The sequence below is a fragment of the Carex rostrata genome, chromosome 22 (assembly GCF_964058835.1).
Source record: "Carex rostrata chromosome 22, lpCarRost1.2, whole genome shotgun sequence".
In the NCBI taxonomy this organism is placed as follows: Eukaryota; Viridiplantae; Streptophyta; class Magnoliopsida; order Poales; family Cyperaceae; genus Carex; species Carex rostrata.
In genome coordinates this window covers 4924288-4940931 of record NC_135939.1, presented here as the reverse complement: position 1 = coordinate 4940931, position 16644 = coordinate 4924288, and the positions used below count along the sequence as shown (strand labels likewise).

The 16644-nt window shown below is 33.2% G+C and overlaps 2 protein-coding genes across 5 annotated transcripts; one reads left to right on the top strand and one right to left on the bottom strand.

Moving 5' to 3' along the window:
* The first annotated feature begins 112 nt into the window (after positions 1 to 112).
* On the top strand, positions 113 to 4565 carry LOC144574292 (E3 ubiquitin ligase PQT3-like). Of its 4 annotated transcripts, XM_078324225.1 has the most exons (10): positions 120 to 497; positions 701 to 794; positions 1305 to 1359; positions 1548 to 1692; positions 1770 to 1835; positions 2086 to 2188; positions 2614 to 2771; positions 3810 to 3967; positions 4113 to 4203; positions 4330 to 4562. In XM_078324225.1, exons 1-10 carry the CDS (start codon positions 335 to 337, stop codon positions 4401 to 4403), a joined length of 1107 nt encoding a protein of 368 aa, XP_078180351.1. In that variant the 5' UTR covers positions 120 to 334; the 3' UTR covers positions 4404 to 4562. The 4 variants fall into 4 exon arrangements, with proteins under 4 accessions (XP_078180350.1, XP_078180351.1, XP_078180354.1 ...); XM_078324224.1 differs by having other exon boundaries at positions 113 to 497; positions 4113 to 4565; XM_078324228.1 differs by lacking the exon at positions 4113 to 4203 and having other exon boundaries at positions 130 to 497; positions 4330 to 4554.
* Positions 4566 to 14436: 9871 nt separating this feature from the next.
* LOC144574280 (homeobox-leucine zipper protein HOX27-like) lies at positions 14437 to 16312 on the bottom strand. Its single transcript, XM_078324213.1, has 4 exons — positions 16008 to 16312; positions 15588 to 15916; positions 15409 to 15488; positions 14437 to 15106 (listed from the first exon to the last, which is right to left on the bottom strand). The coding sequence occupies exons 1-4, from the start codon at positions 16243 to 16245 to the stop codon at positions 14743 to 14745; spliced, it is 1011 nt and encodes a 336-aa protein (XP_078180339.1). The 5' UTR covers positions 16246 to 16312; the 3' UTR covers positions 14437 to 14742.
* Between the last annotated feature and the right edge of the window lie 332 nt (positions 16313 to 16644).

Below are 16644 nucleotides of genomic sequence, written 5' to 3'. Positions count from 1 at the left end.
CAAGCCCCCTAACCCCCGTTAAATTAACCCTTTCTTTTTCTATTCTCTCGCGCGCGCCCCCGAATAGGCATCGACCGTTTCGTTTCATTTCATTTCCTTTTTCTATTGTCTCGCGCAGCAAGCCCCCAATCCCCCGTTAAATGAAACCCTTTCTTTTTCTATTCTCTCGCGCGCGCCCCCGAATAGGCACCGACCGTTTCGTTTCATTTCTTCTTCTATTCTCTCGCGCAGCAAGCCCCCTATCCCCTGTTAAATTAACCCTTTCTTTTTCTATTCTCTCGCGCCCCGAATAGGCGCCGACCGTTAAATAAACCTATCTTGAATCTGTGTAGAGATGGCGACGATCTATTACAGATTTAAGAGTCAAAAGGAGTTCAAGTTGCTGTACATTGAAAGCGCTTATATTTCTGTCAATAACCTGAGGAGAAGACTGTGTGAATCAATAAAACTTAGGAGGGGAGATGGCCTCCTCCTATTCAACTCGCAAACTAATGCAGGTTTGTTTCTATCTTGAATTTATTTTCTTGTTTTAGTTGTTTCTATTTGATAATTTCCTAGTCTAGATTTTCTTGAGCTCAACTGTCTTGAGCACTCGTTTTCTTTAAATTTCTTATGTAATCTGTTACAAAACTCTTGTAACCATCACTCTCTGAGCAAATTTGAATTTGTTTTTCATCCTCTTCGTTTTCTTTCCTCCCAGAGTATGTCAATGGAGACGCGCTGATACCCAAAAACACATCTGTCCTCCTTCAGCGTGTTCCACCGGCATGGCATGTTATCATCCAGCTAAAAGAGTACAGTACTATATTTCAAACAAATTTTCTATTTTATTATCAGATAGTTCTTGCTATAGATCCTTTTCCTGTACCAAGACCAAGCTTTTGTAAGTCCTTGTATAACAAATGTGTACTTTAGTAGTCATATCGATAACTCGTAATATAGTGATGACAAATTCAATTTGCTAATTCTGTTTAGCGGGACCTATCTCTTCCGTTGTACTTTGCTTGATTATTTCTGTTCATCTCTTATTTCTTTGGTTATCTTAAGAACTGCTAAACGCTATTTTAAACCATGACCAAGACCCTACCTTATGCTGATATATGTAGGTATGCATGTGAATCCATATAGGTACAGGAATAATGTTGTTTTTGGTAAGGTAGAAAGTCTCACTGTAATTACTAGAGGTACTGATACTACTTGTGATACTTAGATGGTTTTTGGTAGATGTGCTAGTTAGAGAGTAATATTATTACATTAATATTTGTTTCTATATAAAGGTGACTGAATATTTTTATATCCTACAGGGAAAATGCCAGCAGAGAAGCAACAACTAGTTCATCTACATCTACTGTGGAAGAGGTAAGTTCTTTTATTACTTTCTCTTTATAAGTCTGTTTTTATATATATATGATTTGATGATGTGCAGTGTTTTCTGAACTTCAAGTGCTCATGCACCGCTTGAATTAGAAGCTTGCGTAGTGAAAATAGTATTTTCAATTTGAAATGAAGGAAAATATGAACCTGATTTTGAGCTAAAAATCTTGCAGCCCGGTGATCTGACATGGGATGATTTTGGTGAGGATCCATTTTCTTCCGTAATGATAGATGCTTCAAATAATCAGCTTATCAAATCCAAATCAGAAGAAACAGCTGGCATTGGGCATGACAAGTTGGTCGTTTCTAATTTCAAAGGTACTTTTTAATTCACGACAAGGTGGATGTTAATTTCTATATTATATTAAATCAACTTCTAACTTTGGTTTCAACAGAAAATCATGGGACAAAACGAAAGGTGCCTCCGATAGGCTATATTTGTCACAGATGCAATACTCCAGGTATGAATGCATTATCTTATCAGTACAGCCATGTAATAGTACTTAATATTTGATGAATGAGTTCTGGTGTTGAACATGTAAAACTGACATAAACCAGCCACTAGGGCTGTCCTCTAGGATATTACCCTTAACTACACTAGAATAATATCTGGACTGACATAAAAGTAGTGTTTCTGTACATATACTTCAGACCTTAACTCACATAGTTTTTTTTTTATTTTTTTTTTTTTTTTTTTTTTTTTTATGTCAGGTCATTTTATTCAGCATTGCCACACAAATATGGACCGAAATTATGATAATAAAAGGCTTAGAAGACACAATGGTGTCACCTCTGCAATTGTTCAACCTGACCAGTAAGCTGCTTTCAAATCTCTTTTGGTTTCTATTGCAGGTTGCAGCTTTGTTAAACGTATTCAATTTTGAGGGTTTGAGTGAAAGCTGCTTTCATTTCTCTTTTGGTTTTTTTAGTGAAGTTCTAATTTCATAAGCACACTAGTATCGAATTAGCTATCAATAGGTCCAGCAAAAACCAAGAGAAATGTAAATAAGACAATTACTTTAGGGTATTGACATTTCAACTTTTTGTACTCCTTCAATTTTTTGTTTCTGTTATATTGGGTTCTTTTTAGTGAAGCTCTTATTTCATAAGCACACTAGTGTAGAATTTGCTATCAATAGGTCCAAGCACAAACCAAGAGAAATGTAAATAAGATGATGACTTGAGGGTTTTGACATTTCAACTTTCCGTACTCTTAAATGTTTTGCCCTTTTCATTCAGCTTCACATTTGTGAAAGAAATGGAGAAGGTGCCGACCATGATTCCAAAGCAATCAAGGACTGATATACCACTGGGTTTAAGGTGTCCTCTGTGCAGTGAAATTATGGAGGCGGCGTCTATTGCTCTCAAATGCTGCATGAAGAGTTTTTGTTCTAAGTGTAAGTACTTCCTTCCTATTTCCAAAATATGATTAAATCGAAGGTAAGGGTTTACATGAAAACTTAAAACGTCTGTCTTATGTAAGTTGAAAAGATAGAACCATAAGTATATATATTTAATGTAGATCCTATAAGCTAAAATTGGCAAATATGATATTAGCTTATCAATCGAATATTTTATTTGAAAGAAATCTCTAGAATATTTTTAACATATGTTAATTATAATATTGGTATTAGCTTATCCTCTAAAATCTTTTTAATTAACATATGGATATTTGTAAGTTGATCATGTCTTGTCAAGCATCTTAAATTGTTGTTGCTACAAATAGAAAATAGTAGCATTGTTGCACTGATGATTGTAGCAAATAATTCGACTTTTTTCATAAATTTGGTTCACCTAAATGGTTAGGAAGCATGCTTCAGGTCCAGTGCCAGTTTAAATCACTTTGTTGATTTCAATTAAATCAATTTAAAAATACGTTTCACTATTCTTTTCTATTTGTGGCATCAACAATTCCAGGTGCTTGACAAGACATCATATAAGCAGCTTAAAAAGATCCATATATTAAACAATATTTTAGAGGATAAACTAATACCATTATTACAATTAACGTATGTTAAAAGGATTCATATGTTAAAAATATTCTATAGATCTTCTTTCAAAAATAAATACTGTACTGATAAGCTAATATCATGTTTGCAGGTTTTAGCTTATAAAATCTACATTAAAAATAAATATATGCATAAATTATTGATACATTAGTTCACAAAATTTTCATAAGAGTTAATACATCTGTATCCTTCAATTCAAACATAAATGTGAGTGAGTAAATGGGGCGGAAAGGAATAGGTGGGAACCTGGGAGGAGAAAGGGAGGGAAAAGGTGGGACCACAAAGGCATTTTGTTAATAATTTTAGAAGAGGGGCATTTTGCTTGTTGATTTGAAAAGAAAGGATATTTTTTTAAATTTCCTATCAGTTTTCTTCTTTCTTTTTAATTAAGAGGAATATCGTGTATTCTATCCTTAATTATTTCAGGCATAAGGGATCACATTACTAACACGGGCATGTGCGCCTGCGGTTCACGTAATGTGGCGGCTGATGACCTGATACCAAATAAGACCATCCAAAAACTTGTAGAAGAATTATCGTCCCACACTACTGGTTCTAGCGGCACAACACAACAGTCAGGATCGGTAAGTACCTTTCTATCTTTGAAGCTTTTTTAAACTGCCTTTATATATGGATTTGTGCGGAATACAAAGAAATTGCTTTTGCTTGAATGCGGGGACCGGGACGATCGTGGGTTGTTTGTATCCTAACATGTATTTCTTGATGCAGGGATTATTGATGGCAGGCATGCTATTTGGGATATTATGGGGAAATTTGAAGGTTTTAAATGCTGTTATGCAAATGGGGAAGAGATCATTGTGTAATTGTTCCTGTTTAATAAACCCCACGGGCAAATTTGGGAAACAAAGAAAATTCAGCCTTATCGTTGCCAGCATTTATTTTCCTTATCTAGTGCTGACTTGTGCTGGTCTTATTTTCTTTTCAGTGAGGACTTTAGCTGCAGTTGGCAGAATGGCTTGTTTCAGACACTGGAAACACGTGGAATTTTTAGTTTTTTAGTTTTGGTTTTTTTTAGAAGTACTAGATGTCAATGTCAAAGTCAAACCATGTGGATGGAAATTTATTGAAGTTAAACCATGTGGATGTAAATTAATGGTTTTGAATGAGATACAACCAAAATTATTCTTATGCCTGAATCGTCAGATTTCTTAATGAAATTACATACATGTTCAAACTTGAATCAATCAAACTGTTAAAGAAGAAACCTATTTCTTTTGCTGGTTTTGATCTTTAATTTGTTCCTCTTATTCTTCAATCCTTTGCGTTTGATTGAATAGTGTATAAGCTCTAGAATCCAAAAAGATGTACTAACATATCTATATTATGAGAATTCAAGAATTCAATATGCACGAAAAAACATAAATTCATTTCAGTCAACACAAGGTTGTCTCTTAATATATCCAAATTAGTTGCATCGCATCTCTTTTGTTGTTCTAAAAAGTCATGATAAATCTAAAATTAATACATTTTGACTATTATTTACATGATGTACAAGATTTAGGGGGAAGGAGAACTTCACAATTACATATATATAAATTATAAATTATCTTCTTTTTTTCTTTTTTTTCAATTATGTCCCTATACTCAGATCACAATTACATATGTATTCAGTGTTTAGAACCATTACCTTTCAATACTGCATAAACTCTCTTTACCTAACAATGTCCCTTATGTGTTGATTAATGAGAAGTTAGTTAATAGCTATAAAGAATGTAGATATATGTTTGTGACCCACCAAGAACCAGCATTAACTCCAGTCTGAAAATGCACAAGCTATTTTTGAAAATTTAACAATCCCACTTCTCATTAGTTGGCTTTTTTAATAATTAAATTTTTCGAAAAATACAATAAATATTTAAAGTTCGAATTTATGAAAAAAAAATTATATAAAATCTCAATATGTATGACGTAAATCTCAATTGTTCTATTTGTACACCTCATAACATAGAAGAAATGAAATCTGATTTAACCGCAACTATACATATCGACAACTCGGCAGGCAGTTAGAATGGCAAATTACAGAAAACATTTTTGTGTAAAAATATCAAATCAAAATTAGCATTTGAGAAATAAAATTAAAAAGAAAATTGAAAAGCAAGATGAGGAACTGAAAATTTTATAGTACAAGCCAAGAGCCTGTGTAGCCTATTATCTGTGGGCTTTTCAAAAGATGAATACGACCTAATTGGATCACATTTCAAAAAACCATGGTTGGACTTAAAAAATCCGGCCCAACACATTGAGATCGGATTTTCAAATTTTTTGTTTTACTTGTTTTCAACTTTTTAAATTTAAGTTCTAATTTCATTTTATTCTTTTTTGTCCATATTACAAAAATATTTCCAAATTACAAGCTTTTTTATCAGTAGAAATTTCTAACGGATTACATAGAATATGACTTTGAAAAGGTTTTCTTATGCAATTTAAAGAATAACTAGTCATCAATTGAGTGGAATAACAAGGTTTCTTTTAATCCTAGCATATATTGATTCTATGCTAACTTTTTTTAGATTTTCCTTGGGGTTCTACATTTGTATTTCTTCGTTACGCATTAACCTCATCCCTCAAAAACCTGGAGCGGAAAACCTATCAATATGATTGGTATTATTTAGTGTACTATTGGTATTAATTGGGGTTCTAAGTAGCTAGCTATAGCTATGCAACAGCTGCGCTATAGCTTTTTCGGACCTCAAAAGCTATAACACTATTAATTGCATTTTTTTTATAATGATTCAAAATAGCTAGCTATGATTGCGTTATAGCTCTTTTGGACCTTAAAAACTGTAGCGCTATAATTACTATTTAGAACCTTGGTATTAATGTTGTTGTCTGTTATCCTAATACAAACTATGGTTTCGCTTGATATTATCTCTATGTACGCAAATGTTTCTGAAAAAAAAATATGGAGGTCTAGTTTTCATATTTCATTTAATGTTTATAAAAATATTTTATTCAAATTTCGAACTCAATGTTGGAGAAAAATAATTACTTCTCAATAAGAAACAATGGTTATCATTTGATGTGATGTAAATCTTGAAATATTCTGGCTTTGTCGTTGTGTACTATATTAATTAATTAATATTATTATAAGAAAATTATAAAGCTTTTAATATTATTATTATAAGATTTCTCGCATGGTCGGTGTTATTTGCAATTTTGCACTCATGACAAACGCCTAATGATTGCTACATATTCGTTGTGTTCATCATAGTTAATAATTTATCCCTATTTGACATTTATTTGCCTGGTCCCAGAAATAATGATTGACATAGGCTGTTGTTAAGATATTATTTCTTCTTGCCTTACTTTCTAGTTTATTAATTAATTATATATAGCAGCCAAAGAATATGTTACATGAGCTTTAAATTCATAACTAAACATCATGTATATACAAAAGAGGAGGGATCAAATTATATCTTTTTTTGTGACATTGGATTACACTCTATATTTTCAAAGTCCAAACAGTCGATCCAAACTGTTCAATATGATGGATATGTTAAAATGTGCTCGCAGAACAAATTTTACATTTTTTTTTGAATTTTTTTACTATTTATTAAGATGAGTACAAAAATTCAATGGTCTGAATATAGTGATTTTGTTAAATACTTAATAAATAGTAAAAAAATTCCAAAAAATACAAAATTTGATCTGCAAGCACATTTCAATATATCTATTATGTTGAATGGTTTGGATCAACTATTTGAACTTTGAAAACTTTGAAAATCGAGAGTGTAATTCGGTGTCAACAAAAAAAGTGTAATTAGATCCCTCCTCATATAATATGAAGTTTTTGCAATTTATGTAGATTTATGGGCCTAAGTGAAAAGTTTGTTCAATTATTTATAAACTGTAATCGAAATAGATGAGTAGCATACTCTGCTGCTTCGCATGTTGCGGACATGTTGAAACAATACGAGAGCTTCAATAAGAAATGCCACACGAAAAATTGTACATCCAATCAATAGTAGATGAGGATAAGGTAATTTCTTCTTGTTTGGGCTGTTATTGGGCCGAGAAAATCGCGTGGGTTCCACGCAAGCCACCCGCTCAAAAGCTGATTTCTTCGATGATGGTTCTCAGTACCTTTTCACGTAATGAGTCGTCTCAACCCGTCCCGTCATATCATGTCTATTTTTTGCACCCGTTATGATGGATTGCATCACAAAAAGTTCGAAAAAAAGGAGAGAGAAAAGCCACCGACACTGACCAAATTAGTATACATCGGTTATCTCTTTCTTCACCATCACATTGTCATAAAAGAAAATTCTTCTCACGTTTTAGTACTTGTAACTTTACTACTGACCAAACACACTGAAATAATTTTTATTGAAATTTTCTAATAGAAGTCCAAAATATTTTTGGTGGTATTTGTTTGTTTTTCTCTTGTTATACAGCTATGGATGTAAATTCGTCTAGTGTCATGTCAAAACTTACATTATCATAATTAAGTCATATTTTTATGTGTTGTGATGTGATGTGATGTGATGTGTCGTGATTATATTTGAAAGAACGATCACAATATGTGAATGGTCACGATATGTTAGTTATGTCGTGACCATTCATTTTGTGTCTAAACGTGACTAATCACGTATGGTCAGATATAACCATTCTTTTCATAATTTAAGTTATTTTATTCGAAATTTATCGATTATTCGATTAAGATCTAATAACCGTAATGACATATAACTCGTGTAATCATGTATCATACCTTGTCATGTTAATTTTTCAAAAGAATTATGTGACACAAATAGTCACAATAAGAAACACGTAATCATGTACCGTGGCATATCTTATCATTGCATGACATTTTTACATCCACTATTTTCAGCAAAAGGCTGAATTAACAATCTAACAATATTTTAAAAATTTGATCGAACCGTTTAAATATTAAATAAAAGAAAGAGATAATGCTACTTTAGAGAACTTGTTCATCTATAATGTGACCAGGTGTCAGCCAGGCTTCCGGCACAACACAACACAACACAACACAACACAAGGCATCCTCCTGTCAAAATCTTTGATGTAATAAAATCCCAATTCCAGCCGTATTTCGAAGAATCTTCGAACCTCTTTGTCGTTTCTGCTCTTTCGAAGCAGCCAAAGATCATTCATTTGACAATTAATTGACGTGGAGAACCGTGGCCGAGCTTTGAGAATATTTTTTATAAACCATAATTAGGAAAAAAAAATTATAAAACCAAGATAATTATTTTTTATTTTATAAAAATCACAAGAACCTAAATGTCATTTCTGTTTTGGATTTTTTTTAAACCGAAATGACAATTCGGTCCTGGATAATTTTACAATTTTTGAATGTATTTTTTTTTCCGAAATCTGTAAAAACGGCTGGAGTCATTTCAATCCCAAAAGATTTTTTTTTTTTTGAGGTTGGCAGAGCCAACAATTGTATTGATAAAAGAACAAGAATCCTATTCTATTACTAATTACAAGTAAAAAGTATCTATTGATAAATATCTAAAGCCGTACAATTTAACAAACAATGCACTTCGCGATGTTTGATTGAAAAAATTATTTCGTTTCTCTTACATCAGAGGACCCAAACCCCTGCAACCCAAATTATACTCCAATGTTCCCTCTCTGTTACAGTTATTCCATGCATTCCCTTTGTCCAAACATGACATATACTCTAATTGCTACGGAAAGGGAGATAGTATCAATTTGAATATTGATGAAATTAATGAAATTAAAGGAACACAATACTCCCATGAAACTCTCTTCCCACCCTTGTTTTATTGATATAAATTTTGTGTATTACAATTCAAGGAATCACAGCTTCTTCAAATAGGGAGATGAGAATTGGAGAAATAGGAAAGAAGAAAAAAGAAAAAAAGGAAAGAGATAAATTACAAAAACAAATAATCTAGCATTCTCAATCGTAGCATTACATATCTTCCTTTCTATATTTAGATAACACAAACATGGAAACAAATAGGGGCTGTGATTGTGCGCCTCCAGCCTGCTGGATTTTCTGTGTGCACTTGCTTCTTTCAACAAATATAAACAACAAGATTTGCTGACAAATATTTATTAGTAAGAAATTAAATAGTTTTCATCTATATTTGATTTAATTTTACATTGATAAAAACATGCTTGATTATTTTGACATGTATGACCATAAAAGTGTAACTATTTTTATGGAGCATTAATTGGTCATAATTGATTAAATTTCTGAGTTCACAATGTTTAGATAAATCATTTTCTGTTCCCTTTTCTATTTACAGAGCACCTAGCAAAACACAAATTTAATCTGTGTCCTTATCTTGACCACATTTTCTACCAACATAAATTCTCAACACCCATCTGACGTACGTGTCGCTTCTTCAAAACAAAAGGTATTCAATAATTAGAAAGAAGCTGATTTAATGTGAATACTGAACACCACCTGATTGCATTTTTTCAAGAAATGGCGCTTCTTATGTGAACCAAGAAACCTAGTCTTCGGACTATGTCTGCTAAAAGGTAGAAGGAAACAGACAGGTTTGACAATCTTCTTCTTCTTTTTCTTTTTATTTTCTTGGTTAGGAATGGCCATAGGCAACAATTTAATCTGGACCGCTTGATCTTAACAAAGACCCATAGAAGAATTTTTCAATATCTTTCCTAATCACAAGTCATGGTAATTTTTTCTCATGATCTTAACAATAAGGCAGAATTTTTCTGTATATGCATGTTTATAGAAGAAAGTCGCAAGTTCGAAATTTAAATCGCTGAACTTTCATCTTTTTTCTAAAAAGAAATAATAGTTTATTCATGCAGATAGCTACATTTTAACCATCCATGAGACCAAAACATGATCCAGTCTTGTATCATGATGCATATGAAAATGTATTATGTGCATAATATGTATACTATACAGAATATTTATCCAAATACGTACTGTAATATAACTGGTTGTTATTTAGTTAGATGTAATAGTGAAAGAGGTGGCTTGGGTATTATTGGGGCTTTTATAGTTTTACTGGCTGAGCTTTCTAGTATTTGAGATACGGTGTAATTCTTTCTAATTGTTACACAGATCAACTGATCCGTGTAGCACCTCTGTACATATTTTCTTATATATCATTATATCTTAGTGAAAATTTCCACAAACCCTAAAAAAAGAAAAAATTGTCTGCAATACAGTGAGAGTGAGAGAGAGAGAGAGACTAGGTCAAAACAATTTGGGAATTTGTATATAATTTTTGGCAAGATGCGAACAATCAGTAGCAGAAATAAAGAGGCCACACAAGTTCCTAACACCTTTGCCGCCTAAAAGGGAGACATTGCGTGCTAAATTGGGCAATTGAGATTTGAGCACCATTCAAACTCTTTGAACAATTGAACCTCATACCTCTTATTAGAGGAATGCAATCAATGCTTCATGCATCTCTGTCTTTGTTGCTTCTTCTCTGGGGTTGAAATTTTAGATTCAAATCAGACGATCCTTCTTCGAACCATCGTAAAAATTTCAGAAAATGACTCTCGGCAAAAAAACAAAAGAAAAATTGTATGGAATATAAAACGTGGGATATATGTCAATATATCTTTGAGGAATTATATCACTAAACTACAAGTAGGAAAAAGAATTATGGGTATCAAACTTTAATTATTTGTTATATGACAAAATTAATTAAATAGCAATACAATATATATACATGTGACAGCATATTTTGATTAAAAATTTGAATTGGACTTAATAATTTCGATTCAATTTTTTTTTTTATTCATTCGGCATAACTAACATAAACAATTAATAAAAAAAATAAAACATTGAATCCGATCCAAAAATATTATATCTATTGATCCCGATCTTTCTAATCACTCTATCTATTTCCGTACATCTTATTTTATTATTTTCTATGGATAAAAAATTTCTCCTTGAAACCGACCCAAATTTAAGTTTGTTTTTTTTGTTTCAAGTCAAACTACATCATCATTTGATAAAAAGAAAGCACTGCATCATCATCATCTTAACTTAACATCTCTCCATTGGTCCGCGTAAATAGTCGTGTATTTAATTGAGTGTGTATTGACTGATGTGTCGTGTCATCGGACCAGGTCGAATCAACCTTAAATTTTGTTGTTACACGTTGCATTTTAGTCTCAAAATCTAGTGCTAGTCTAAAATTGAGACTTGCCTTTCTGCACCTTTTTTTGCCTGAAAGGTTCAAATACAACGACTATATCAATATCTGAAGAGACAAGGAAATCTTTCTTTTTTCAATTTTGTATTCAAGTAACGGCTGCTAACTGTAATTAATAACAACGAAGAAATTAACTCGAATGGAGACGAAATAGCTTGAATTTTTTTTTTTATGAAATGTAGTTAAAAAAAAAAATACAATAGAAAGGTTTATTAGATGGTTTTTTTTTACAAAAAAATATCAGTATAGAATTGAAGATTTCACGGAAAATCCAAAAAAGAGGTATCGAATTTCTGATCAGTTACACCTCTTTAAAAAAAATTTACTGAACCATAGATTTGTTACTTCGAAAAATAACATAATCTATGATTTAGTACACACCATTTTTAACAAAATTAGGTGTGATCTTGCATGTCACTTGTAACAGGAGGGGTATAGAAAGTCAAATTCGGTCCTGAAAAATTCTGAATTTTATCTTTGGTAATGATTATTTTTGTAATTTTTAATACAATTACACTCTTTTTTTGTTAATATTTTTATTTTTAAATATGATTTACGGTGTAATAAAATGCGGTCTCTGTAATGCAACCGCATATGAGTATTCAGTTCTAATCCGCATAGAAATCTGTATGCGGTTTCGCATATGTGACCGCATATTCGGCCGCATATTATTACCGCATACTTGTTTGTATGATATCGAAAATACTGCATATTACCGCACACTTGTTTATATATATGAATTAATATTTTTAAATTCGCATATATAAATTCACATAAAAATTCGCATATGTAGTATACAATGACCTTCTGCATACTGCATATAAATCGCAATTTATAACATCAATATTGATGGTTTATAACAAAACAAATCGAATAGCGAGGATCCGACAAGGAAATAATTTACTTTCAAAAATTTATTTATGGAGAATTGAAAAATCTGAAAAGTAGCTTTAAAATTGAATGATTTTATGTCTGAAAAATTACTATTTCTGCGTCCTATATATATACTGTACAAACTTTAGGAGACAACTGTTTGCCAAGGTCAACTCCTACATACGGCACCAATTGCAAGAAACAAAATTTTACCTGTCTAATTTATGCTTTTCAACTGGTTTCTATCAAAACAAGTCCTTATATTTATGATTACATTAGCACAATTGTCATAAAAACCATCAAAGTTGTAGAGAACTTAGACTGGACAGAAATTTTTTTTTTAGAAGTACTCGTAAATTTTAAGTGGAGACAAATACGAATTTTTTTAAGAAACCACAAATAAAAATAAAAATTTATCAAACCAACTTGATTGCTTTAGTGTTTATGTAAATTAAAATAGCTCAGGTGCCATTTCGGTCCGATTTTTTTTTTTTCGGGACTGAGATGTCATTCGATCCGAGCCATTTTCACAAATTTCGATAAAAAATGAAGTGGCTGTTGGGTAAAATTTGTGAAAACACCTCAAACCGAAATGGCATCTCGGTTCTCATGGTTTTTATAAAAACCAAAGAAATCAAGTTGGTTTGGCAAAAAAAAAAATATATATATATATTTATGGTTTCTAAAAAAAATTCGACAAATACTATTATATATAATGAAACCTAAAAATATATATATATATAGAAATTCAATATGATCACACAATAAATAATTAGTGACATACATTGAATTTAGGTAACCCTATGCATTAATGAACATTTATTGGTAAAACGTTAAATGATTTTCAGCCATATGATTCAATTTGAAAATAATTAATGTTTCATCTAACAATCAAATATACTTGATAACTTGACATTCCTTTGATTTTTTTGAAGCTCTAACTTTACGGGGCATCAATATTTATTTTTTTCAAAATTATTTTGTACAAAAAAATTAAGGGGTACAAATGAATTATTTCATGAATATAATTTTGGAATCTTAATCTTACATATAACGAACTCAAACACTAACTTTACTCATATAATCAGTGTTTTAAAATGCAGCCAAACGGACCGCATATGCTTATGCAGTGATTTTCCGCATACAAAACCTCATGCAGTCAAGTTCATGCGGTTTTAAATATTCTGACACATTTATGGTCTATGTGGACTTAAAAAAAGTCTAAAAATTATTTTGTGGTAGATGAGACTAGAATCTATAATCTTTATAATATGATAAATAACATAAATCACTAGACTAAACAAGTCTTTAGATGTAAATTAGTTTTAGTTTTATCTTATCTTATATTTCTTTAATAAAGAATAGTAAAACCGCATATGTAATTCCGTATACAAATTTGCATGGGCCACATATCCAATATACAGTGACTTTTTTGTATGGATGACCGAATCCGTATTTTAAAACACTGCATAAATAACAACTTTTTTTCAACTTACCGACACCTTTTTCTAATAGCAACAGCTGAGTAACCACAAATTTCGAATTCTAGATAAAATGATTTCACAATGTCTTTTAGCCAGACATATTTTTCATATCTTTGAATAAAAAAAAAAAACACCAACACGATCATTCGCTTTTGGCAATGATGGGTTGGGCTTTTGGTCCTTGTCACGCTCCTCACAGTGAAGTCTAAATTTGCTTGGACCAGAGTCGAAAAGGAGAGCTTTTGTTTTCCAAATGGAGACTTGTGGTGTTTTATTTATTGTCTAATACTCCTAAGCTGTATATATGAAAAGTTTCACATTGATTTATCATTAGCATTTTGCAAAAGGAAGAGGCTTAGAGGCAGATTGATGCTGCTTATCTTGAATTGTTTGATAACATATTCGTGAATTCTTTTGAAAAAAAATGGTGAAACCAACAAAGTGAAAAGCTTCTAAAAGCTGCTAGATATGGCTTTTGCCATGACCATTTTATGAAGACTCCAAAGGCATTTTTCTACTAACTAAAACAACTTTGATATCCAAAGAAAAGAAAAGATATCACCATCTTCTATCCACCTTTCAGTTTTTTTAATTAAAGGGAGAATCCCCTCAGCATTTCCTACTTCTAGCTAATCAGCATCCCTGCCATTCAAGCAGCTTTGCAACCCACTCTTGCATGGCAGGATGAAGTTTCATGCCTAAAAATGAACAAAAGAACCAAAAAAAGATAAATAGAAAAAAAAATTTGCTCGCAATAACCCATTTGTTTTGCAAACCTACAGATAAAACAAACCAAGAAATTAGATTATTTACAGAGCCACAACCAACTAGCTAACATCACGAGTTAGCCGGTGGTTGCTGAGGGGGTGCAGAAAATGGATACCCAGACCGGGGCCTGTTAAACAAAGCAGCAAACGAGTTCGGTCGGGTGTCCGATGCTGTTGCCGCAGCAGCAGTAGTGGAGCCAGTATTTGACATGGTACCAACCACAGACGATGACGAAGTAGCAGTGGAGGCTACACGTTCACATGAAGGACACATCGACAGAGTCGTAGCTGGTAAATGCATGTAAAACGGGTGCGCTGTTTTCAATGCCCGTAGCTCAGCCAATTCCTTCTGCAAGCGTCTGTTCTCCTCCGTCAGAGTCTCACAGCACCGTTTCAAGTACTCGCAATCCACCTCTGTTTGCTTCAACTTTGTTCTGTAAAAAAAATAATAGATGAATTGTTACAGCCATGGTTAATTTATACAAACAAGGGTTGTAGTGTAGACATGTGACCAACACACAAAGGTCCCCCACAAAAGAGGAGGATATATTTTGGATGGAGACAAACTGCAGCAGTGGTTGGTATCCCTTTTCCTAAGACAACACAAGAATTAAATAGGTTGGGAAGCCTGTAACCGTATCCAGCAAAATTAATTTATTGATTACTTAAACAGGCAAATTAACACGTTAAATTCTTAATTAATTGATTGATTTGATTAGTTAATCAACTGTAATACCTGGCCCTTCTGTTCTGGAACCAGACCTCCACTTGTCTTGGTCGAAGGTTCAGCTGCTTCGCCAACGCCAGCTTCTGTTTCTGTTTTTATTTTTTGTTAAATAAAAACAAAATCAAATAAAAAAAATATATGCTTTCATGATTAAACAAAAGAGAGAATAATACAATTAGATATCATACAGGATTGAGTGTATTGTGTTCCTTGAAGCTTTCTTCAAGAAACGCCGACTGCTCCTTGGAAAGGCGGAGCTTTTTTCTAGAAGAACCCGACTCGTCCTCGTCACTGGCCCGAGAATGTGACCCGTCACCTGCCTTCCTCTCGAGATCCCCGTTGCCAGCTGAGGCACCGCCACTGGTCGTCGGAGCAGCGCCTCGGCGTGCTGACAAGTCCATCTGGAAGGAGGACACTGCACTGTTGGGGGAAGAAGACAGCGCTGCGCCTTCATCCATGTCTTCAGCCGATGGCGCCTGGTTCACATCAAAACCTCTCACAGAAACTTCTAGATTCCCTACATAATAGTTGAAAGATCAGTTAGTTTTGTGTGATTTGATAGAATTTGGGGATGGTTTTTGAAAGAAACTTTTTGCAAAGGGTTTTACTGTTTTGGTTGTTAGAAGGCCAGGAAAAGTTGAGCGGAAGGAGACTAAGGTGCACCGGCGGCTCACCGGACCGAGGCGCTGGCTCACCTCCGCCACTCTTTCTCCCCTCCGCCACAAATTCTCTCTCTCGGATCGGCTCTCCTCTTTTCCCAGATCCCACTCCAAGACTCAGAACTAACTCCTTACCCGCATCCGCTAAGCCCACCTGTGAGTCGCCTAAGCTTAAACCTAACTCCATTAGAGAAGGAAAGTGAAACTGAAAGAGAGAGAGAGAGAGGGAGAAGAGGGAGGGGAGAGAAAAAGCGGGTCTGCGGGTTCTTATAGAGGTGGAGAGAGGGGATCCGTATGAAATGGGCACTTTGACCGACAACAGGTTGACCAGGTGCACGTGAGTTGGGTATTTTAATTGTTTTTTAATTTTATTTTTTTAATCTTGGAAACAGAATGGGCATGAGGGAAGCAATAATGCGAACTATCATTGGAGTCCTGTATCTTTTCTTTTTACCCTTTTATGAATACCACCTCCAATCTTTTTTAGAAAGCACAAGCGGAAGTTGCCCCGTGTAATTTGGGATACGCGGACTATGGATTATATAATACTCGGAAATGCTTTCAAGCTACAGTGATTTGTACACAT